This window comes from Rattus norvegicus, chromosome 9 (assembly GCF_021556685.1).
Source record: "Rattus norvegicus strain SHRSP/BbbUtx chromosome 9, alternate assembly SHRSP_T2T, whole genome shotgun sequence".
In the NCBI taxonomy this organism is placed as follows: domain Eukaryota; kingdom Metazoa; phylum Chordata; class Mammalia; order Rodentia; family Muridae; genus Rattus; species Rattus norvegicus.
Window position 1 is genome coordinate 99,571,168 of NC_141542.1, and position 25,878 is coordinate 99,597,045.

Here is a 25,878-nt window from a genome sequence, read left to right on the forward strand (position 1 = left end):
TCTTTTTTCTTAAAAGATAGGGGTTTCTTTTTGTTTCTCTTTTGAGGTAGGGTTTCATTGTGTAGCCCTGGCTGTCCTGGAACTCACTGTAGACCAGGCTGGTCTCAGACACTGAGATCCATCTGCCTCTGCCTCCCAACTCCTGGGATTAATTGCGTGCATCGCCACCGCTCCAGACATGTTTATGTTTTATTCTTTTCCTAGAAAAAGACTTGTTTGTGGTTTTAGTATTTCACGTGTGTTTTGCCAAGACGAACCCTTCGGTAGGAATTTGTTGAAAGAATGAGTGACTCTCAAAGTACTAACTCTTGAGAAGTTCAAGAAGGACTTAAAGTCAATTTACTTCTCCACTTTATTAGATTATCAAAATGATTTTCTAGTTAAAGTACTGTATTTCATGATTTATCAACGTTTTCCATTTCCTGCTTTATTATGAACTAAACTACAAGTCGGTGAATTATTGACCAAATATGGTAGAAGTATGCTTTTATTTCTATATGTTTCTGACAAAACTAAAAATATAACAAATGCATCTATGTAATTACTTAAGAACAGCTTTAAAAATTAAATTTAAAATGGTTTTAAGATTTTCTCATGTTACACTGGATTATCATTTTGTTTTAGGCATCATCATCACCACAATCATTATCATAAAAACTATACTTCTTATTTAGCAATTTAGCATTCATTAACTCTACTTGATATAAATATCCAGGTTCTCCTCAGTCCCCATCAATTCCAAGTTCCCAGAAAATAAGGTGTTTCATTTTTACTTTATCCAGCAGGTGGCACTGTTTTATCACAAACACGAGCCGTGTAACTGCAGTGACCCTGTAATTTCTCATGTAAGGGAATGTACTTGATAGCCAAAAGGCAGCTAACCGTACTTGAAGTTTAGAAGCAGATCTGTCTGATGCTGACTCACCCCAGCTAACCACTCGTCCAATCGGCTATTCAATTACTATATGTATTCAATGACCATCCATTAAGTGTCCACTAACTGATAGATAACATAGGAGTTCAAAGATAAATGAAGCATTTTAGGATTAAAATGAATAATGCATTGTAAAATATATTTGAAACATACTTAATGTTTTTCTTATGTACACTGTTCAAACTTCCATAGAAAACCGTATGTAGCATGTATAAACAATGTTACAACAGAGTGCCTTTTGGAATCCTCTTCAGTAACCACAATTCATCTTAATAGTAAATTGGTATTGACAGAAAATGAGTCCGTTACTCCTTGGAATCATCTGTGGCTACTGAGAGGACAGTTTGTCTTTTATTCCTCTTTTGTCTGTTTATTGAGGATCTTGTCCATGACCTATGGCTAAGAATACATCAAAAGTCACCCTTTGTTTAAAGTTAAAATAGATACATTTAATTTGGTCCGAGTCTAAAATAAATGGTGTTTTCTTCTGTTGAAGGTTCTCAGAGCACACATATTGCCCCTGACCAACGTGGCACTCAACAAAGCAGGCTCCTGGTAAGGTCCCCTTGTTCTTTTTAACTTTTATCAATTAGGATGAACATTTCTGAGGGTTTCTCAAATAGTTCAGTTACCTACAGACCTAATGTGTCCATCTCGTGGATATCCTGACTCTGCTAACTGTGGAGGACGGATACAAGCACTTGCTCCCACTGCTCTGACCCAAGTTTTTCTAATAAAAAGTTATCATTTTTGTGTGAGAAGCACCTAAGTTATCAATCGAGTGCTACAGCCAAGAATAAGCAGTCTCGGGGCAGGCCACTTGGGCGCCTGGTTCGTTGCCTGGCTGTGGGAGCTGCCAATCAGGGGCAGCACTATGGCTAGCTGGGTCGGTTCAAAGAGGGCCTTTCTATCTAGCTTTGTGTTTTGGTGTACAATGCTTAGAACCACCAATGCCACATTCAGAGAATGCTTTGCTCAGCTTCGGATCGGGCAGTCTGGTTAGGAAAGTGGAGATAAAACGATTGTTTTCATATATGGACATGTAAATATGCGTTATCAGTTCCCCGGATTGCTGTAATAAAGTAGCACAAGCCAAATGGCTGTGACACAGATGTGTGTTTTTATATTGCAGAACACAGTTACAGAGACTGTGTAGAGTGCAGAGGAAGAGAGGGTGAACGACACCATCCAAAGCTATGATCCAACAACTGGGAGCTTCATCCTAATCACATCACAGCATTTGCAGTTTCATAAAAGTCACTACAATGCACACTTTAAGTCAAAAAACTTGAAACTGATTTTTTGTTCTGAATGTCTGATTTCCAATATTAAAAGGCATACCAGGGGTTAACAAAGGGGTTATCCTTAGGAAAACAACAAACAAACAAACAAAACACCAAAACCAAGGTATCTATGAGCACACTGCCCGCCACGCTCACCATGCACTGTATTCTTATCCCCTCTGTTAGTTTTATCACAGGAAGCTACGATCGGACATGCAAGGTTTGGGACACAGCGTCTGGAGAGGAGCTGCACACCCTGGAAGGTCACAGGAATGTGGTCTATGCCATAGCCTTCAACAATCCGTACGGGTATGCTCGTCCATTCCGTCACTCGCTCACCCCTTCAGCGGCCCTCCCGCTGCCTCCTGGTTGGTGAAGGGAAGGAAAGCGCATTGTAATCTACTGTGTATCTGCGATAGGAAGTGGTTCTTGTAGAGCATCCTGTTGGTGGCTCTGGGGAGAGTGGTACTCACCTACTGCACAGCATGGCTTCTTTCCTTTGTAGATGAACATTCAGTCTTGCAGGCCAGAGGAAATTATGCAAATAGTAACATTCTAAACAATGGTGCCAAGGACAGTAGAGGCCCCTTTCAGGCCAATCTCGGGTTACCTGACTTGGCACACTGACAGTGTCCCTTGGTCTTACCCACCACATGTTTCAGACGCCCATGGCATCATGGGTGTCTGTAGCCACAAGGCACCCCATCGCTGTGCCTGACTCTTCTGTGGTGAGGTTCTGAGCGTATTGACGGGTACTTGTATGTCCATAAGCCTGTGCTTTCAACAACCATACTTGTGGAAATTACCAGTGAATTCAATTATGCTAAGTATCTTTAATAATTAAAAGAAAACCATTGCCTACGCTACTGAGGTACAAAGGTGAGAAGAGAGTGGCCATCTTCTAGGAAAGCAAATAAGGAAAGTGTTTGAGAAATTCCTCCCGAGTGAGGCTGTGGGTAAGACCCAGTGGATTCTGTGGGTCCCTCCTGTGGATCTAAATCCTTTAGGTTTCTTGTGCTATTTAAACATTTAAAATACATGTTCAATTAATTTTTTAAATTTCAGTTTTTAAAGCACACTCACACACTCACACATAACATAGAGATGTAGATAGATAGATATAGGTAGATAGATAGATATGGATAGAGACAGAATAGATAGATAGATAGATAGATAGATAGATAGATAGATAGATAGATGGGTGGATGGATGGAGCCAAGGTGAGTATGTGGAGGTCAGAGGACATGTTCCATTTCCCAGGACTCACTTCTCTTCTTTTACCACGTGGGGGCCCAGAGATCAACCTCAGGTCGTCCTGCCGGGCAGCAGGCACCTTTACTCACCTAAGAGCCATCTCTTCAATGAGATGGATTTTCTTATTTCATTTCAAAGAAAACAAAGCTAAAAATGGTGGGGATTCAGTCAGAATTTTCAGCACAGGTGATTAATTTGCTAACTCGGGGTCAGTTTAATGAGTTCAGAGTCCTTGGCTTTCTGTTACAAGAGTGCCACACTAGTGTATAAATTTGAAGATTGTGGCTTTTGTTGTTGTTGTTTTTGTGTTGCTTTGTTTTCACGATTGATCCCTCCGAATGATTTTTTCCGCTAATGAAGATAGTTTGAGGAATCTATCTCAATTCTCTCATGTGTGTGTTGTGTGCGCTTTAAAAATTGAAACTAAAAAAAAAAAAATAAATGTGAGGGATTTGCTATCTTCGGGGCGACTAGAACACATCGGTAAGAAACTGAAGGACTAAGGGGAGGGAACCAGGGAGATTTCTCCTGGCTCAGGTGTCTTTAAAGGTGACACACATGAATCCTAGCCCTGACTGTGCAAGCCTGATGGCCATACCAGGGTGAGGGAGCTGGGCCAGCTTTGGCTTTTATGCCAATGGTTCACCAGCTGCCCCATAGCCAATGTGTCTCTAAAGTGACTGTTTCCCGCAGAGGTACAGGGCTGTGGTCAGCACATGCTGTGGAAGGCACACTCTCTCCTGCAGGACTGGACTGCTCACAGAGACTTGTGAACACGGGAGTGGGACAGTGATCGTGCTTTCCACGAGGCTTGTTTTGGCAAACTGCAAAGGGTCAGAAGGCCACCCTCAGAGGCAGAGGACCCTCAGCCCTCACAAGGCATGGAGCCTTCTTTGACAGAGTGGCAGAGGGTGGCAACAGAGTTTGTGACATTGTTTGCACTTAGAGTTTTACATCGCAGTTAAAACAATCGGCATGCACTCACTGATAAGTGGCTATTAGCCCAAATGCTTGAATTACCCTAGATGCCTAGAACAAATGAAACTCAAGACGGATGATCAAAATGTGAATGCTTCACTCCTTCTCTAAAAGGGGAACAAGAATACCCTTGGCAGGGAAGAGAGAGGCAAAGATTAAAACAGAGACTGAAGGAACACCCATTCAGAGCCTGCCCCACATGTGGCCCATACATATACAGCCACCCAATTAGACAAGATGGATGAAGCAAAGAAGTGCAGACCGACAGGAGCCGGATGTAGATTGCTCCTGAGAGACACAGCCAGAATACAGCAAATACAGAGGCGAATGCCAGCAGCAAACCACTGAACTGAGAATAGGACCCCCGTTGAAGGAATCAGAGAAAGAACTGGAAGAGCTTGAAGGGGCTCGAGACCCCATATGTACAACAATGTCAAGCAACCAGAGCTTCCAGGGACTAAGCCACTACCCAAAGACTATACATGGACTGACCCTGGACTCTGACCTCATAGGTAGCAATGAATATCCTAGTAAGAGCACCAGTGGAAGGGGAAGCCCTGGGTCCTGCTAAGACTGAACCCCCAGTGAACTAGACTGTTGTGGGGGAGGGCGGCAATGGGGGGAGGGTTGGGAGGGGAACACCCATAAGGAAGGGGAGGGGGGAGGGGGATGTTTGCCCGGAAACCAAAGAATTATTATTAAGTATTAAATAAATTAAAAAAAAAAGAAAAAAAGAAGGAAGCCAAAGAGAAAGGCACCTAGCTTCAACAGCCGGCTCCACCCAGAGAAGCATGCGCTGTGAGGACCGACGGGGAGGAGCCTGTGCTGCTAGAGCCCATTCCCTGTGAATCCGTGGCTTACTGTACAAAAATAAATAAAAAATCTAGACTGTAAAAAAAAAAAAAAAAAAAAAAAAAAAACAATCGGCATGCGGATTCTCCTGTCATCATGTCTTTTAGATCACTCCCCAAACACCTTAAGTATGATGGCACAATAAGCTTAAATGGGTACAATGGGTGAATTAACTAGTATAATTAAATTGCAGAAAATTGACTTTGATGCATACATTTTTGTATTATAATGAAAATTTTATGGTACTTAATTAAACTAACTCGTAGAAATGAAAAAGTGTTGAAATCACAAATGATACTGTTTTAATGCTGGAGAAATGTTTAATTTTACTAAATGTTCTTCAGTTGTCTATTTAACCGGCATGCTATTCTTGTGAGTGAACAATGTTTTCTAGAGACAGGCAGAGATTCTGGTTGTTCTATTAAATTCTACCTGTGCCTCTGATGAAAATCCACATGTCAAATTATGAAAAGAGTTGTTGTCCCTGCCTGATGATTTATTTATGAGCTAAAGTACGGTTTTCCTTAGCACATCATCTCATTTGGGGTTTAGAAAATGAATCTGAGACAGCCATCAAAGAATAAAGTGGTGTGTGTGTGTGCATGCGCGTGTATTCAAGATGTGTATTTCAAGTATGTTTTTGGATATAAGGTGTCTCATTATATCCAAACTGGAGTTTGCTCAGTAGGCTGTGCAGACTGGACCCAAAGCCCCAAGGACCTGTTGTTCTTACCTCCTCAAAAATACCTCTTTCACAATGCCTGGATATTTCCGATTTTCTTAATTTTAATTTTAAAATTATGTGTATATGCTTGTGTGTGCTCATGTGTGTGTGCGGATGCAGTACCTTTGGGGACCAAAAGAGGGGATTGCATCTCCTAGAACTGGAGTTGTAACACACCTGATGATGGTGCTGGGAATTGAACTCAGGTCCCTTTCAACAACAGAGCATGCACTTAATTCCCGAGCCATCTCTCCAGCCCAAATATGTGGTTTTCTCATATGGGTCCTGGGCCTTGAACTCAGGTCTTCAAGCTTGTACAGCAAATACTTGGACCAACTGGACCATCTCTTTTGCCCATAGGATTCTAGTCTTCCAGTCTAGATTCCCTCTATAACAGGAATAATTTGGTATTGTTTTCTCAAGGAATCACTGAGGTCAACTTCTCAACATTTTATCAGTCACATGCTTACCTAGGTTTACCTCTTTGACATTTTCCCATTTAATTTAGTGTCACCCTTTTGTACACCTATAACAGAGTTTAGGTCCATACAGCTAAGGCTAGAGATGATTGGTATTCATGTAGCTAATTTTCTGAAGTTACATTGTTATTACATTAGTTCAACAATTGAAATAATTACAAAATATATTTATATCTATAATGAAGCATATTTAACATCTATACTTATGAATTGATAGCATTAATTATTAGACCTTGATTTTGTTACCAGAACAAATACAAAATTACTTACTGCTTTAACAGTGCAGTGTGTGCCTAAGTAGGATGGTTGGTAGCTGGGTACGTCTGGTCTTAGTTCAGTGTATTGTGCAAGGTGGCTGAATTTGTTTTCTAATTTGTTTGAAAATTTTCAGTGACAAAATCGCCACAGGGTCTTTCGACAAGACCTGTAAACTCTGGAGTGCTGAGACGGGAAAGTGTTACCACACCTTCAGGGGCCACACAGCAGAGATCGTGAGTACATTTGACATCCTGAAGCCTCCTTCGTGACGCCTTTTCTTTTAGGATTCCATCTCAAGAGCGGAGATCACTTTTATATTGAATATTCAAGCTTTGATCCAGTATTTTGAGTCTGCATGCATCGTCCAAAGCAGAATAGATGTAATTCTCACTACTGAAGATTTAACCGCTCACAGATACAGTTCCAATGCCATGCATTGACTAAGTAACCACGAAACACGTGATTGGGATGTAAGCGTGATGGGGCAGCCATGCTCTCTGACTTTTATTTGCTTATTATTAGAGAATTGTCTCAATGAGGTTTGATGAGGTCATCAAGATAACACGGGGAACATGGATGCTGATCATTTTGTGTATTTTGAGAGGATTCAGGCTTGTACACATTGTCTAAGACTAAATAAACAGCTCTCAATACTAGGGCATCCTTGTCCCCCCTCACCTGTATACGCTCTATGATAATTAGTGAGATAATGGCACCTGTGGAGCTTGTGAGCATCCTGGAGAACAAACAGGCTGCTTGGATTAGGAGCAAACTTGGTTGTCACCCACCTTCAGGTTCACGTCACATCACTCATTCAACAAGAGCCTGCCTTGGGTTTAGGGTTTTGTGTAGACACGGGACGATGCGGTTACTCCACAGTGCCACTCCCTGTTGTTCTCAAGCCCTTGATGTATACTAGCTTAGGTTTGGTCCTTCAGTGAGCCATCTTGAGGTACAGTTAGGGAAACTGAGGCACTGACAGTACTGTTGTCCATAGTTGGTAAGGTCCTTGTTTAGCAGCATCACAATGGGTTGATTCTGAGCACCGCATAAGCTAAGTGGTAAGGAGTCCCTGTAATCCCAGCACCTAGGAGGTAGAGGCAGGAAAACCAGATCAAAGTCATTCTTGGCCACATAGGGAGTTCTAGGCTAACTTGGGCTCAAAAGAAGGAAAAGCAAAACAAAACAAAAGCCCCAGAGCTGTCTGTATACAACATCTGGAAGGCAGTTGTGGGATGCCTGACGGGATTGGATGCAGGGTTTTGTCAGTCAGCAGTTTCAGTTCAGCAGAAGGAGGAGACACATCACCAAATACATTCAAAGATCCGGCATCTATTGTGTTTGAAGCGTGTGTGCGACCTTGGGTTATAGGAGTGGGGACAATCAAGTGACCTTGGCCAGGGAAGGTGTCCAGAAAGAATGATAGAGAAGGGGCATGTGCTTTCGCGACACAGGGGTCGATCAATACTCCTCTGTGCTCGGAGCTCGCACCCAGGGTTCATTTCTTAGTATTCAGGTAGCAATCTATGTCCAGAGAACTGACCCTTCCCCTGAGATGACCTGTATGGAATATACAATATGGTTGTGCCACACCCTGGCTCAATTGGCTGCTACACCTGGTCCAGGGTGAAGGGCAAAGGTCCCTTGCGATGCACAGCTTCCCGAGTTAATGACGCTATGTCTCTGTCCGTCTCTATCCAACCAAAGCCAGGACATTAAGTGGAAGTGAATGAGCACAAGAGGCAGGCAAAAGTCATGTGGTGGATCTAAGGGGACTAACATGACATACTAGGGGCTCTGGGCTTTATCTTGTGAGTAATGAATGCTATGTCTTTGAAACCTTCTAGCTGGGAGAGTTATGCCAGACTTGGTTGTTTGATGTTATTGTTGTTCTTGTTGTTATCATTATTATCATTATTATTGAATTATAAAGGAGAATTGGAAGGCAGGAAAGACCTGAGGTAGCTGGGGATCTTACTGCTATCCATGTGATCCAATGGTGAAGGCTGTCCTAAGGCAGATGGGGCAGGAAGAACTGCTAATGAAGTGGAGTCAGAGGTACTTGGCTACCACATTAATAATGTGGGTCTCCAGATTGAAGAAAGAAAGGCTCTTGGAGTAACATCACCGGTCTCTACTAGGCTGTTATAGCTCCCGTGGTTGGGTGATGAGGCAGGGAGGGTGGACGACTGCAAGCCCTTGCTGGATAGAGTTAGCATTAGGAGTTTGCACAGAGTGAACTTGATAGGTCGAGAGTAACAGTGTTGAGCATGCTGAAGGTGTCGATGCTTCCAGGGTTATCAATTGAATGGTAGTGATAGGCCAGGAGACGAGGCAGAGGTATCCTGGGACCAGGAAGGGATGGCAATTGAGAAGCCGGATGAGCGTACTCAGGCACTGTAACCAGAGATGGGCTATTGGTAATGAAGATAAAGCCATAGGCGCAGTTGCTAACGGGAAGACCAAGGGCATGAGTCTGGGGACTGGAAGGACTGCCTGTAGGAAGACCATCCAGGATGTGGAATTGACAGTGTGAGCGATGTCACAGGTAACTACTACAAAGCATGCTCAGAAGGACCGCCATCATAGCTACAAGGACACCAGAGAGCCCCTCGCCTGAGACCTGCAGGAGATGGGCCATGCTTTAGTTTTCATTCTGTGTTCTGCAAACTGCAAAGGGAGCCTGTGACAGAGTAGGTAGCATGGGAAGGATAAGGAGGAGATCGCCCAGGATTCTACCTGTAGATCACAGGTTTCCTACTGTTGATGGCTTCGTGTGATCACACACAACACACTAAACCTAAATCAAGAGTTTCCATGCATAATAAGCGTCCAGACAGTCATGATTCCGTGTTCTTTGTGTTGTAGGTGTGTTTATCATTCAACCCTCAGAGCACAGTGGTTGCCACGGGAAGTATGGATACGACGGCCAAACTTTGGGACATTCAGAGTGGAGAGGAAGTGGTCACTCTAACCGTATGTCCGTGTTGTTGATAAGACCACCATTTGTGTGGATTATTAGTTCCGCTTCGCTATAAAATGAAGGCTATGTTAGAGGAGGTTTTCGAGCCACTGGCTTTTAGACTGTGGGAGATGTTAAAGCTGGCTTGCTGAGTATTGGGACAGACCCCGGTGATGGTGCTGGAGAAACCAGAGAGGTTTTCTTTTTCATTACGTACACCACATAATCTCAGCACCTCTCCTCCATCTGGCTGAAAGAAAACGGGCAGGAGCTGTGTTTGGAACACGCAGCATTTCAAGGCCATTCCAGAAGATACTTTCTGTGATTATGGTTCATTCTCTTCCTTCCCTTTCACGCTCAGTTCTGGGTTACACGGAATAAGCAGGGTAAGGGACGGGAAGCACAAAGGCCAAAGGGCATGGCCCACAGAAAGGATGCCTGTGGGTTTTGGTCTTGCTTGTCAACACCTTATGTTTGACACCTTCTCAGGACCTGTCACCCTCCTCTTCATCCCACCCAACCCAAGCAGCTACAACACCATTGTAAGGAGTGGGAACTATTGGATGGGGCTCCTGGCTTCCTCGTCCTTTTAAAAGTATAAGTGAATTTTTAAAACTCAAATCAAACAAATACAAACAGGATACTTTCCCCAACAAAATTAAAACTACACTAAAGCAAGAGGAGAAAAAAATATTCTAAAAGTTATTTCAACAGCTTTTCTATTTAAAACCCAAGGCCCCAGCATCATTAATATCAATATGGAGCAGAGTTTCTTGAACATGGAGTTTCATTGTGCCTGTGGCTTCTACTTATTCTTTTCTCCTACTGACCTTGCTTCCTCTGCTTGGCAACCTGAGTCCCGCTCTGCACATGCGCACCTGTCTGCTGATGGAAAGCCCCCATGTGCATGGGGGGGGCTCAGCTACACTTCACCTTGGCAGCAAATCAATTGTAAAAGAGCTTTTAAGCTATTTTATTATTTATAAAGACAATCAAAGGCTGAGGGGATGTTTCGGCAGGTAACATCCCTCTGAGTGAGCATGAGACAGTGGAGTCAGATTCCTTGCACGTCAGTGTATAACAGGTTACAGATGTGTGACCCCAGCACTCCACAGTAGAGGCAGTTGGGTCCTGCGCACTTGCTGGCCAGCCAGCCTAGTGTAACAGTCAGTTCTACGTCTAGTGAGAGACAGTCTCAAGAACACTAAGTTGGATAGTGACGAGGAAATACATGTGAAGTTGATCTCTGGTCTCCACAGAGGCCTCCAAAGGTAAGTGCATCTGCATAGCATACATGTGCACATATATGCACACCACACACATGACAGATATAGTTGCATACACACTTGGCATACACACATATATACATACATGTACATACACACACAGAGGACAGACAGACAGACAGAGAAGAGAAAGGGCAAGGGGTAAGAGGGAGGGGGAGAAGAAGGAGAGGAAAGGGGGAGAGAGGGAAAGAAAGATCCTAGCAGGTCAAAGGTTGGGACAGGAGGATTATGTGTTCAAGGATATGGTGCAAAAGCAAAACAAAAGGAAACTAATAAAAATAAAATATATAATTGTATTTACTGAAATAACTAGGAAAGTGAAGCTCACACCCTAAACGAGATCTTCTTTCAGGCTCTCAGATTTTGCTGTAGGAGGAGCTTCTTCATATGACATCATACAGTGGGATCCCCAGGACTAGTGTGTGAGGAGGGAGAGTCAGATCACAGACAGTCGGCACTGCCTACACTGATCAGTTCCACACCACACTCTCACAGGAGTCTCTTCCCTTTTAAAGTTACTAGATTATCCCATCTACTGTTTTCTCTTGGCCACCACTTATTGTCACATCTACATGAAAATGGCCCAGTTTAACTCTTTCTGGGATAATGCAGAAGACTCCTTCTAGTTTCCCCAAATGCATTCTTTTGCTTCTAAAACAACCCACTCCTGCCCTACGACATCTTGTTCTGCAGTGAACCTGATTGACGTGTGCAAGGGAATGAACCTTGCTGATTTACTCTGCAAATGTCACCAAATTCTGTTCTCTCAACTTTGTCACCTTGCAGAGAAAGCTGTGCACATATAAAGTTCCTCCCAGCCTAGCCCAGCTCAGCCCAGCCCAGCCCAGCTCAGCCCAGCCCAGCCCAGCCCAGCCCAGTTCAGTCTAGCCCAGTCCAGTCCAGCCCAGTCCAGTCCAGCCCAGCCCAGTCCAGTCCAGTCCAGCCCAGCCCAGTCCAGCCCAGCGCAGCCCAGCAGGATTTCCTGTTGCTCTCCACAGCTTTCTCTCCTCTACCACCTATTATACTCTTATTCACATATACTCTTGATCTACGTGCTTTTATCTACACATGTAGACATCTGTATCTGTTCTCTTTTCCAGGGTCATTTGGCAGAAATCATTTCCTTGTCATTTGACACCTCAGGAGACAGAATCATCACAGGGTCCTTTGACCACACAGTTGTAGTATGGGACGCTAGTACTGGAAGGTAACTTTCTAGATATTGTTGACCTGTGTCAGGGGTTAAGAAGATTCTGTGTTATATATTAGCTTAGCCTTGCCTAAGAAGGAGTATAACTCACAGTTGACTATTTCTTCTATGTCTTTCGTAATTTGCCTGCATGTATGTATGAGCACCACAATGCGTCTGGTATGGTCATGGTTGAAAGCCAGCATGTAGGTCTGAGGAACCAAACTTGGGTTCTTGGCAAGAGTGGCACATGCTTTTAACCATGAGATACCTCTCCAGTTCCCATAGTTGATTCTCTAGTGTATTTCTGATCCACAAAATAAGTGATTTTGCATAATTCTGGGGAAATAATACAAGGCAGCTTCATAGAGAAGGCCTTCTACACAGAGCCTGGTTACGCAGTTGCTATTAGTCCCATGCACTCTATAATCAAGATTCAATGACATCTTATTATGGTACGGCTGAATATCATGAATTAAAACTCAGTGAATTTCCCAAACTTAATTTAGTTCAAGAACTTTAATTTCCTTTCTAATGGTTGTTGGTCTTATTCATGAACACATTAGCTAAATTAGCATATTTGGTTGGAAAAACTCCACTCTTGGACTCCGAATTTTGACAGAGGGATTCATTACAGTGCTATCATTCAAGAGGTACTGAAGAAGGCATGAGGGAAGGATGGAGTTTTCAACCATTTGATGCACAGCTCCTGAGTGCCCATGGGTCTGTGGGACCCACTCATGTGTTTTCGTAGCCAATTAATTCCTTTTGGAGTCAGTCTCATGTAGCTCAGGCTGGCCTCCAACTCTCTCTATAGCTGGGGGTGACCTTGAACATCTGATTTTTCTTTCTCTATCTCCTGAATGTAGTCTTGTGCTGATGCATTAATTTCCAGACTTGGGATTAATCCTAGGATGTTGTTCGTTCTATGGAGGCCAGCACTCTGCCATTGGAGCTGCCTTCCTAGCTGTAATCATTGATTACAAGAGTTTTAGAATGCCTTCATGAACCATTACCCATTCTTTTATAAAACGTTGCTTTAAGTTACAGTTTCAAACTTTTGTTTTAACTGTACATATTTATATGTACAGTGTGACAACTCAAAACATGTATAAAATGTTAAATGATGAAGACAGACTAGTTCACATCTCCATCTCCTGAAACACTGTTTTTCAAAGTTATACTAATATGTAATAATTGTACAATTTTATGGGGTACCCTATGACATGGGTACCACATATGAACACATGATCTGAAATGTTTCCGATCAAACCAGAAACTGTCTGGGACTGAATTAAGTCAGACACAGTCGTATTACCTTTTGAAGCAAAGATTTATCTTGTGTATCTGGGTGTCTTTCCCATGCATGTATACAGGTGTAGCTTGTGCCTGTTTGGGCCCAGGAAATCCAGAGAGGACACTGGACCCCTTAGAACTGGTTGCAGGTATTTGTCAGTTGCCATGGGTGCTGGAAACCCAGCCTGGATCTTCTGGGGATACTGAGTACTCTTAAGTATTGAACCATCTCTCCAGCCTCCATCACAATATCTTTGATTGCTTAAAACTTTTGTATATTTTTATGGAAATTAGTGTTTTTTGGAGTAACAGCAGAGCTGTTTTATTTTTATTACAAAAAATGTAATGTTGTAAATACTAAAAATTTAGTTCACACAACTGGGCTTGACCTATGTGCATGTGTTGTAGTAAAAGCACCCGTGGGAGTTTTTATTATAAACCTGACCTACAGCAGTGGTTCTCAGCCTTCCCAATGCTGTGACCCTTTAATACAGTTCCTTGATTTGTGGTGACCCCCAACCATAAAATTATTTTTGTTGCTGCCTTACAACTACAATTTGCTACTGTTATGAATTGTAACATAAATATTTTCGGAGGTAGAGGGTTGCCAAAAGGGTTGATATCCACAAGTTGAGAACCTGAACCTAGAATCACTAGAGAGACCCTGAGTGAGGAATTATTCAGATAAGGGTGGCCAGTGGGCACTTCTGTGGCAGATGGTGTTGACTGTGAATTAAGGTGGGAGGATTCACCCTGCATATGGGGAGCACCCTTTCCTGGGGGTGTCCTTATCCAGTGAAAGAGTGAAGAAAGCATCTGAGCAAAAGCAGAGTCAAGTGGGCGACCTGGGGTGTGGGCTTCCCTCAGAGATGTGGCCAGCTGCTTGAGTATTTGCCTTGGTTTCCCTGTCAGGCTGTCACCTGGAGTGAGTGAACAAGCCCTTCTTCTCCTATAGTGCTTTCTTCAGGGTGGTTTGTCCCAACAGAGATGAAACCAGGACATCTTTTACCGGTGGTGACTATTTCTGTCTTGCAGGAAGGTGCACACTTTAATTGGCCACTGTGCAGAGATCAGCAGCGCCCTGTTCAGCTGGGACTGCTCTCTAATACTAACCGGCTCTATGGACAAGACCTGCATGGTGAGCTCAGAGGCAGCCTTGCTTTGTAAGGTGTCCCTATCCTCTGTACAGTGTCAGGCATTCATCATGATAACTAACAGATTTCAAAGAGGGCATACAAGTTAAACGTTGATTTATAAGTAATAATTGCTAACTTGTATTAAGTTTCCAGTTTCCATAGCTTGAAGGAACCATGAGGTGATAAAATGATTTTCAAAAGCAGGAAAGGGCGTGTTTGAAAAGTCACATTAATTTACCCAGTGTCCCACTGTTTATTTAATATGCACATTTCACATTGGCATGACCCTCAAGGAACCTCAGAGATAAGTTTCTTCCTGTCCTTGACCTGCTTCACTTCAAAAATAGTGACTGAGAGGCTGAAACCACTTGCCACTTGATTTTATGCAAAAAGCCTTCAATCTCCTGGTGTGCTTTCCATTTATTGTCATCATAGTTTGGGGTCAAGCCCCTCATCATCTTTGTTACAGAAAAGATCCCTTTGTGCTGGTCCCTGAAGCAATACCACTTGGGATGCTTTTTCCTTCCTTAATATTGTAGAAAAGGCTAAATGTCTGCTTTGATTTTCCTGTGCCCAGATGGTTGGGTGTGGTCGTAGGTCATAGATCAAAGTGGAACTGATGGGAGAGAATTTTCTATGTCCTTTTCAGCACAGTTGTTTGGCAAGACTCAGTCATATTGAAGAGCACTGTGTGTCTCTCCCACTCTGGGAGGAATTCATTGGCTAGTTGGTGATTTCCATTTCTCCCAATTTCAGCTGTGGGATGCTACAAGTGGGAAATGTGTAGCAACATTAACAGGCCATGACGATGAGATCCTAGACAGCTGCTTTGACTACACTGGGAAACTTATTGCAACAGCGTCTGCCGATGGTAAGTCATCGTCTGACACGTTTAAGCTATGGAGGAATTTATGTTGACTTGGAAATGTGCTCAACTCTATACCATGCTCCATCTCTGAGAGCCTGGGTGGTTGAAACATGTGCCTTAACTCCATGAATGTCACTACAGTGTGTCCACGCCACATTGGTTTCCTATGTGTGTTATTGGGAGATTGAACCTAGAGTTTAGTGTGAACTCAGCAACACTTATCCACTGAGTTATACCCCCTGAGTTTATTTTGAGATAGGATCTCTGTAACTCATCCAAATTGGACTTGAATTTTCTTGGTAGCCCCAATGGCCTGACCTTGTGATCTTCCTGCCCCAGTCTGAACAGTGGGCATTGTTGACTACGTCACAAATCCTGGATCCATATGCATTCTTGAGAGTCACATGTAATGTTTTTCATGTCTGTGTCATCTCCTTAATAGAAACCACACGTGTCTTTACAGATCCTGATGTCTTCCTTACCTATGGTGCCATGTTCACTCTCTCTCTCTCTCTCTCTCTCTCTCTCTCTATATATATATATGTATATATATATATATATATATATATATGTATATGTATGTATATATAAAATCTTTAGTTACAATGTCTTACTCTGTGCTTGGTATAGATAATCTTAACGTCACATCCATTGAATTGAATAATGGTAATGTACTATATGTCTCATCTCTTTTTGTTCCTGGGTTTATTATCACACTGAATGTGTCAGCTATTCACAATGCTTGTGTAATCTCCTTGAAGATTATACACAATGCTGCTTTGCCATCCTCTTGCCAATTACATGACACTGTATAGCCTCATAATCTCATAAGTATGCATGATTCTATTCTGTTGGTCATATGTATGACAGCTATGCAGCATGTTACATTGTAGTTATACACTGTAAAATAGTACATGTGGCACTGTAGTCTATCTTTTCTCTTCTATAGCCATGTGTAATTTTGCTGTGTGTGGTTAAAACTTCCTGGTGTCACAGAATGATGTCTACTCCATATACATGAAAAAACACATGACAAAGACACAGTGTGCCTCATATTTAAATTATATGTTATGGTATGGTCTTAGTATGACCTATTGTGACAAATATGTGATACCTTGCCATTATTCATATTTATGATAGCTTTGTAGTTCTAACTACTTCTACCCTTTTTGATAGTGATTTATGATACTATATGATTTGCAATATCCATATATTCTACCCTATGTATTAATCATGAACTTAAACATCATATGTGATGTCACTATGTACTTGCTTCTTATTGTGGATAACCATAAAGAATGATATTTAAGCTGGGCATGGTGGCATGCTACTTTAATCCCAGCAAAGGAACCCTTACCAAGCAAAGCCCCTCTTGAAGTCTTCTTACTGTAACTATTAAGTAACAAAAACATCGTTAACCCCACAAGTCTTGGGGAACTTGTTGCGTGCAGCAAGATACAATATAAAGCAATATATTTTGTGATATATAATTTATTTTTAGCTTTTGCTTTTACATTTTATTTCAGCAGCTTCCGTATGTGGAGTAAGTACAAGTGTGAGAACATTGCTTCTCATCCCATCAGTATGCCATTTTATTTCTCCAACTGGACTTGAGTGGGCAATGGGGTGGGAGCCACATGTGTGAGCCTCTCCTGAACTCTCTATTTGTGATCTATTTTTTTTGGCTAAGACCTATACCTATATCTCTATGGTATAAAGAAAATATTGGTATCAGGAAAGAAAAGTTATCCAAATGCCATCCTTTGAAATGATTTTAGTTCTTGTTAGTTCTTTACCTGCTTCTCCGTCCTCCTGTGTTGTGATCATATTCCTTCCTTGGTTCATAAAATATGTCTCACAGGATTAGTCTTCACTAAACACCGCCATTTAGTGTAAGTTTAGAAATTTGTATAAATGAAATCAATATCATAAAATCAATCATCAAAATATCACATCTTATAACATAGTTCTGTATCTCTGAACAAAGGTTGTTATAAGCAGGGGCTAGAGAAAGGGCCCAGGGGCAGGCAGATCACTGTGAGTTCCAGGCCTGCCTGGTTTACTGACTTTCAGGATAGCCAGGACTACATAGTGAGACCCTATCTCAAAAAGCCAGCCAGCCGACCAACCAACCAACCGTATTGGCATTTATAGGGTCAATGCCATCTTTCTGATGCTTGCTATACTAAGATGAATCATTTCTTATGCTTCTTCAAATGTTTTTGACTTTCTTTTAGAGTCAGGCCTCATATTATACTGTGTTATATTCTTGGTCAGCACACAGAACTCTTCACTGTATGTGCCTAATGTCTAGAAAGACCACAAATGGTGGGATGCGCTGTCTCTGTTATCTTTTTGATGGCCACATGTGGTACTAGATTGTGTTTTCATATTCTAAATTACTGTCTGGTGATTCTTTGTGTCTGTCTGACCTTCCTATGTCCCAGGTATTATGTTATCTTATGTCAGATCTAATGTCTTGAAAATAACTTAAGATACTATCATCATCATCTTGAAAAACACATTTGGTGAAATGTCATATGTCACATATGTTTGATGTCCACTTATGATTCATGAGTATTATACATTTATCTTTTATGACTGTATTAAAATATATCATATACCATCTTTTGATTAATGACTAACATTTGAGCATGTATGTGTTTGTGTGGCGCCTTGCACACACACGTGAGGATAAATTCCATATCCTCAGTGATCCCATATTGTGTCATACTGTTTCTTCTTCTCTCCGAAAACCCCTTTCTGGCATTGCACAATATTTAGACAGTCTCACTGACTATACCAGTTTCTGTAGTGTGAGCTGTGGAAGTAGTGGGGTAAAACACCCCACAGCTTTCTAACCAAGTTTATTCCAAGTCTCCTCTGTATGCTGACACTGTGTATGTCTCTGTCATCTCATGAAGATGATGTTTAGGTACCAAATCCAACTTTGGTTCTACAATAAGTCATGACATTTCTTTCAAGCATATCTGATGCCATGCACATGAGTGATACTTTCCTTCATGTGTTCTGTCGTACAATACAGTGTACAGCCACATGTGGACATGTTATTTCAACGACAGCTTCTGGTACCATATATTATTTGACAAAAAGACTGTTTTTTACTTCCCAGGGATGATGTGTAACTCTGTACTAACTGTGCCATGCCATTGAAGACCTCAGTGAGGCTACGCTTTCTATGTGTAATATGTTCGATATCTTGCCTGCTACCTCACAGTTGTAGTTTATTTTACTTGGATTTCAGCATAGTTCCTATGAAGTTATGTTATGGGAAGCAAGACAGGACATAATCATTCATACATACTTATTATATAAAATGTTAGATTGCATAGAATATTGGAAGTCATGCAGCAGCTGGGGACAGACAGGTCTGGAGGATCAGCAAGCTAGGGCGGGGGAGGGGCAGTGCGAAGAGTTTACTAAAGTTCAATTCTAGTTTTTACCTGCATTGTTTATTCCAGCATCGATTCTGTCCTTTCATGGTCCTACAAAACATTATTTCAGAATAGTCTTTTCTTCTTTTTGGAGTATTCTATAAACCTCTAAGAAGTATTGAGATGATATTTATTTATTTTTTTATCTCCAAATAATTAGTTTGTTGTCCAGAAAAAGGTAACTAACACAGGCTGGTCTAATGCTGTCCCCACTTTAGAGATGAGAGACCTAAGGAGCACATGGAGTAGCTACAGTAGCCTGTGTCAGGATACAGAGTTAGGAAGTTATAGAGGTGGGATGTGGACTTAGCAGTCTGATTTCTGAGTTCATTCTCATCCTGTCTTGTACATGGCTATGATGTCATGGGGAGTCTGGGCATCACATACTTAGTAACGAGTCCTAGCCTTCCTTTTTAAGTTGTCCCAAATTTCTGGGGCAACTGGTATTACTGGGTTGAGAAGCATCCAAGCTGTGTGCTTTATGTTTGTAATCAGGCCAATTATGAGATAACATTTAAAATCATTTTATCTACTTCATTTTCTTTTCTTACTTATTACATCATTCCTTCTTATCCTTGGGAGTCCAAGATTCTTCCAACAATGTGAGAGACAGAGAGCAAATCATGTCCGGCCTCCTCTGCATTTAGAGGGTTGAGGACGGCTCTTGACATAGGAAGGACAAACAGCCATGAGCTCATCTGTGTGAGGATAGACTTTTAGGTAACATGAAGTCCTTGCATTTCAGATGGACTAACGTGTATTCCCATCTCTCTCCAAAAGGAACAGCAAGAGTTTACAATGCAACCACAAGAAAGTGCATAACCAAACTGGAAGGCCATGAAGGAGAAATCTCAAAGGTGAGTTACCATCTCATTTGAAGCACTGTGTTTACTGTAAAAAAAAAAAGGTTATGATAGTAGAGGTTGCAAATTAACCCTTTGAGCGAACATATCATAACATACTTTCAAAACATCCAACATATTATATGGCTCAGGTAGTGAAGCAATGTTTCTGACAGTAAATGGATTTAGGTAGAGCACAAATAAAGCCAAATGAGGTGGGGAGAATGAAACGCTGCTGAGCCCCTGTTGAGTCAATTGGATTGTTTTAATGTCATGTCTGTACTTTATCATCATTTTAAGATGAATTTCCACGTAAAGTGTTGTGCCAAGTGCTTGTGGACCCCAAAAGACCACCATGGAGCTAATTCCGATGCAGTTGCATTAGGGTCTCTTTATTTTCAAGCTCTAGCCTGGGCCACACCATCATCACTGACACAGCAGGACAGGAGGGTGTAGCCCCAAGTCTAATTTCACATCTGATTGGGGGACCATTATGGCCTTTAACATGATTGGCTGGTGCTGGGAGCCAAATCATAAACTTCTTTTTTTTCTCTGGATTGGTGGTTGTTAGGTAGTGAAGTATCAGGAGCAGGCTTGTAACCTGGAGGTGCAGATTTGTTGGGGAGTAATGGGGAAACTGGTGCTAGACACAGGTCTGGGTAGGTAACCTGGAAACTTGTGTTAGACACAAGTCTTGTTCTGGAGTAACCTGGAAACTGAAGCTAGGGCCTGGCCTGTTAGTTAACTCAAGTTCAACCTTAGGTCAGGTTCTCTAAGAAGGAGGCTGAACCCAAAAGAACTGGTCTCAAAAGTACCATTAAATGTCTACCATTAAATAAATTCCTGACTGCTCCCAATCGTCCGTCCACCTATTACTAACCGTTGGCTTCCTGTTGAACAGCAGAGCTGTGACTGAATCAGGCTAGACTTCACCTACACACAGTTGACTTACTAGGAATCCAAGAATTTCAGTTAATTTTCCTTTCACAGTACCAGCTCATTTATTTCCTGGAGAGTGGAGCTACACGTAGTGGTGGTGACACAACACCTAGAATCTTTACATCTGAGAGGTGTTAGCTGGGCCTGGTGACATATGCTTATAATTCCAGCTCTTTGGAGGCAGAGACAGAAGGATTAGGAGTTAGACCATCCTGGGCAAAACATGGTACCTTGTCTCAAGCAATCAAAAACCAAAACAAACCCCTTACCCCCCTCCCCAGAGCTGATGTACTGGATCCGAGATCTAAAATTTCTTTAATTATGTCATCCTGCTCTAAAACTCAACCATCTAAACCTTTATTTTTAAGCATGTCCTGTCTGATTCAGCAAAAAAAAAATGATTGCCTAAACACTTAAAAAAGCATAAAACAGTGTTCTTTTCAAACATCAGCAAATATTTAATTAGCTGAAATACCCAACTCAGCAACTTAAGGAGTTTGTGAAGTGCTTTTTTTGTGGCTCTAGTAAACACTCAAGTTTGTATCATGCAGAAAACCATGTGGTGCCTCAAGGGATCTGTGAATTAGATATAATGGAGGGAGTGATGTTTGGAAACATTTAACAAAGCATAACGTAACCCATTTTGAAACTCCAGGACTATATCTTAGGGTCTTTTGAACAGATTTTTAGAATCTTCACAGAATAGAGCTACTCAGTGAGAGACTGAGAGGTTTGTATAGGTCCCCAGAACATGGTAGAGTATCCTGGGGCTGGGGGCTCTTGCTTCCCAGAGCAGCCCAAATATTTGGTTTTATATGTGAGATCTTATCTTCTCCTTCTTTATGAAATAATAACTTGATTACTTCTGGACTCTGAAGGTTATAGCTAGATTCTAACATTGCCCATGTGTCTTCCCATCCCTTCATCCTTTGTCCTCATTGCTGCTGGTCATTGCCCTGTGGTAAGTATTGGTATCCATGGCAATGGGTGCTAATGACAACTTGATGGACTGAGAAATAAGGGGGTGGCAGGAGGGTATGAGAAAGTAGGACACATCAGGGGAGCCTGGGCCATGTTCCTGAGTGTCCGGCTAAGGAGCTACTATCATGATTGGCAATTTCCCCCAGTGAGTGCATGTTTGCTTTTGTGATCATGTGACTATAAGGAAAATTTGAATCTACTTCTCATTAAACTACTGTCTGGCAATATTTATAAGGAGTACAAAGTTAGAACATTTAGCATTTCATTTATTAATTTATGAAACACTTAAAACATCAGGTTATATTCAGTATGTGCAATAGTAGATTTAGTATGACATTTTCATACATGTATATATAGTGATCATATCTATCCCCACTCTCCTCTCCTGTCCTGCTTCCTCTCTTGTGGATTCTCTTCCTATTTCCAATCAGTCCTATTCCAGTTTTGTGTATGACCCAATGAATTTCAATAGGATATCTTTGAGGAGTATGGTATCATTAATCACCTGAGAGATTTTACTGTGCTAGGCATTTTGTAGACACAACTTTGTTCTCCTCACACCTTCATTTCCAATGGAAGTGGTTCCAATCATTGTCTTATGATAAATATAGAAGGGCTCTAACTGGGACTTACTAGAGGAATACAAGGGCCAGTGGCAGGTCCCTCTGCCACTTGGATACTGAAGAAGTGTGTCTGACCCTCAGGAGTATCCAAATGTATTATCTTAAAGTGATGCATTTGGAGTGTTAAAGGACAAACATCCTCTTGCTTCCCTGCCTTGGGCATCTGCTAACTTTCTGTGGCACAGATAAAGGACAGAGTGACAGAACGTTGTGTTGCAGAGGTGACATTGAACATTACAGATCTAGGCTGCTTTGTCTTCATCTACAACCTGGTTCTGCCCCTGTTGTGGGCAAGGAGGGAACAGTTTGGGAAGAATCTGTCGAGGAACATTCAAAGTATGCAGGTGCTTTGGTCTTTTATGGTTAGAACTGTGTGTGTGTGTGTGTGTGTGTGTGTGTGTGTGTGTGTGTGTGTGTAAGAGAGAGAGAGAGAGAGAGAGACAGAGACAGAGACAGAGAGGCAGAGAGACAGAGACAGAGACAGAGACAGAGAGAGAGAAACAGAGAGGCAGAGAGACAGACAGAGACAGAGACAGAGAGAGAGACAGAGAGGCAGAGAGACAGACAGAGAGAGAGACAGAGACAGAGAGAGAGACAGAGAGACAGAGAGAGAGACGGAGAGAGAGAGACAGAGAGGCAGAGAGACAGACAGAGAGAGAGACAGAGACAGAGAGAGAGAGACAGAGAGACAGACGGAGAGAGAGAGACAGAGAGACAGAGAGAGAGAGAGAGAGAGAGAGAGAGAGAGAGAGTAGCATCTAAGTTTCAATACTAGTCCCTATATTTTCTCCCAGGAAGAAATTGTTTTAAAATAAATTCTAACTCAGATTGAAGATGTGTGCTCAGCCCTCCTTTGGGTGATGAAAGTCTATTGTTAACTCAGGCTCAACCTGTTATCATCTCTTTTGCTACTTTGCAGATCTCTTTCAATCCCCAAGGAAACCGGCTCCTGACAGGCAGCTCTGATAAGACAGCCAGAATCTGGGATGTTCAGACTGGCCAGTGCCTCCAGGTCCTCGAGGGGCACACTGATGAAATATTTTCATGTGCTTTCAACTATAAAGGGAATATAGTCATTACAGGTAAGGAAGAAATACACACCAAACACCTATCTGGTTTTCCTTTAAAGTTTACTAGAGTTTTAAAAGGATGCTGAAAAAGAAGTTCACAGTTGACCTTGCCTCAGTTTTCCATGGTGCTTGGCTTATCTTGGAATTTCATTTTCCTACCATTATTGAATTTATTTTTTTGTTTGGCATTATTTTAAAAAATGTGTTTTGAGACAGGGTCTTAATATGTATGCCTGGGTGACCTTACCTTGCTATGCAGTGAAGACTGGCCTCAGACTTGCAGCAATCCTTCTGCCATAGCTTCCCCAGTGTAGGGTTGGAGGAATTAGCTACCATATGAGATCTGATTTAGTTGCACCAGGATTCACAAGCGTGTGTTCTGCCACCGGCGGTAAGCTTTTTTGACTTTAATTCTGTGGCCCTAGGGAAGGTGTGTCAGAAACATGCCTGGCAGGTTATCCTACTTTCCCAGCCATCCATGGCTCTACTGGTTACTGCCCAGCTGATGGCAGTGGATGGCAATGACCCAAACATGTCAGGGCCAGCATTTTCCACAGATAGTTTTACAGCCCCGAAGAGATGTATTGTTAAATGTATTTATTTTTCTCGGATCTTTTCTGCCTAAGTGGTAACATGTAGGGAAACGAATATGGATTGATGGTTTCCCAGCTCTCAGTGACTGTGTAGCTTCCTGGTCATCACGAGAGTCTCACATTTCACACTTGGCTGAGTGGCAGTGACCCAGGAGAGAAGTCTGCCTGTTAGAAGAATAAGATAAGGGGAAATGATCGTATGATTTGTTTCCTCAGGCAGCAAGGACAATTCCTGCAGGATATGGCGTTGACCAAAGGGCTCTGCTATGGAGCAGGGCTGATGGTGTCAGTGATCAAGACCTTGAACCTCCAGAGAACAAGCGAGCCCATTTCCTCTGCCTCCTCATTTCATGCAACTTATCCATGGAGCAGCCTGCTCTTCACTTCACAGACATGACCATGAAAGCCAATGGGCCTTCATCATTTCCTGACATTATCTAAAGGTGATGGCAGGAGCAGGCATAATACATGGTAAATGTCACTAATAGTTTCCGTCATGTTTTGTATTTCAATAGCACCAGGACACTGACAAATGAAGTCAGAGTGCCTTAACTTCACTTCTTTTAGACTCTAGAATCTTCTAGATTATACCCGATGGCTGATGTTACAGCTTCTCTTCAATAAAATTTTTAGACAAAATTTCTCATGCCTATGCCTGTCTCATCATGTTTGGAGGGTAAGAGAACAAAAATTAAAATCATTCTCACCAGCAAATATATTCTGCATTGAAAGTGGAGTAGGATACATGTAGGTAGCTTTATCTCTAAGGACGTGTTAAGCAGAGCAGATAATCAGATTGGTAAACTAAAAGAAAATCCTGAAGTGTAAGAGAAAATGACCAAATAGTTGCTAAAAGATTAAAAGTATCTTGGGGTGCTGGCAAGATGGCTCAGCAGTTAAGAGCAGTTGGAAGACCCAGGTTTATTTCCCAGCACAAATATCAGGCATCTCAGAATGGACTGCGACTCTAGTTCCAGGGAACTTGATCCCTTCTTCTGTCTTCTGTGGTCAATTACACATATGTGGTGTACATGTGACATAAGCAGATGTACATATACATCCTTAATACATATATACATTCACATGCCTTTCAAGGTCCATTGTCTATTTCTCACAGTGACAATGTTTAAATCAACTAAAAGATATCCACCAGCACAGCCTCGCCACAGTATACCATAGTTTTATATTTATTCATCATTTATAAGGTTTTACCCTTTGGCCAATATCTTCCCACTTCAGTCACTCTCTAGCTCCTGGTTACCATTTATCTACTCTGTTTCTATTGGCTTTGGCTTCTGTTAGGTTCAGTATATGTGTGAGGTCATACACTGTCTGCATTTCACTGCCTGGATTAGCACACTGTCCCCCATAGCGTCTATTTCCACGGATGCCAGATTTTCCCTCTTTCTTAATATATGTATATGCACTTTTTTCATTTATTTGTTTATTTCGATTTATTTGATTGTTTATTATGCGCATGTCATAGTGCACATGTGTAAGTCATAGGACAAGTTGATGGAGTCAGTTCTTTTCTTCTCCCCTGTGGGTCCCAGGGTTGATGATTAAAGTCAGGTTTTCAGGCTTGGCAGCAAGTATCTTTGCCTTTACATACTGGGTCATCTCACCAGCCCTGCCTCCCTCTCTGCTTATGGTTTCCTTTGCTGTGCTTTTGATAGCATAGTCTCATTCCTTTGCTTCCTGGGCTTTGAGGTCATTCCCAAAAATTCATCCTCAAGACTAGTGCCACAGTACATTTTGCTAATGGCTCTTTGAGTTTTCTGGTTCCAGGTCCTTGTGTAAAAACTTCCAATGGATTTTGAACTGACTTTTGTGGGTAATGTACAGTATTTGGTTTAGTTAGCTTTCCACCAGTATG

General features: G+C 42.0%; 1 protein-coding gene across 2 annotated transcripts in view; it reads left to right on the forward strand.

Annotated features, from left to right (window-relative positions):
• Daw1 (dynein assembly factor with WD repeats 1) overlaps nucleotides 1–24,641 on the forward strand; it is a 39,436-nt gene extending 14,795 nt beyond the window's left edge. For both annotated transcript variants that reach the window (XM_087566813.1, NM_001025025.1), the window contains exons 4-13: nucleotides 1,431–1,489; nucleotides 2,404–2,526; nucleotides 6,896–6,995; nucleotides 9,631–9,738; nucleotides 12,111–12,217; nucleotides 14,531–14,633; nucleotides 15,388–15,502; nucleotides 19,735–19,811; nucleotides 23,259–23,421; nucleotides 24,219–24,641. In XM_087566813.1, coding sequence (XP_087422939.1) covers nucleotides 1,431–1,489; nucleotides 2,404–2,526; nucleotides 6,896–6,995; nucleotides 9,631–9,738; nucleotides 12,111–12,217; nucleotides 14,531–14,633; nucleotides 15,388–15,502; nucleotides 19,735–19,811; nucleotides 23,259–23,421; nucleotides 24,219–24,253 — 990 coding nt within the window. In that variant the 3' untranslated portion in view covers nucleotides 24,254–24,641. The remainder of the gene's footprint in view (nucleotides 1–1,430; nucleotides 1,490–2,403; nucleotides 2,527–6,895; nucleotides 6,996–9,630; nucleotides 9,739–12,110; nucleotides 12,218–14,530; nucleotides 14,634–15,387; nucleotides 15,503–19,734; nucleotides 19,812–23,258; nucleotides 23,422–24,218) is intronic.
• Nucleotides 24,642–25,878: the final 1,237 nt, after the last annotated feature.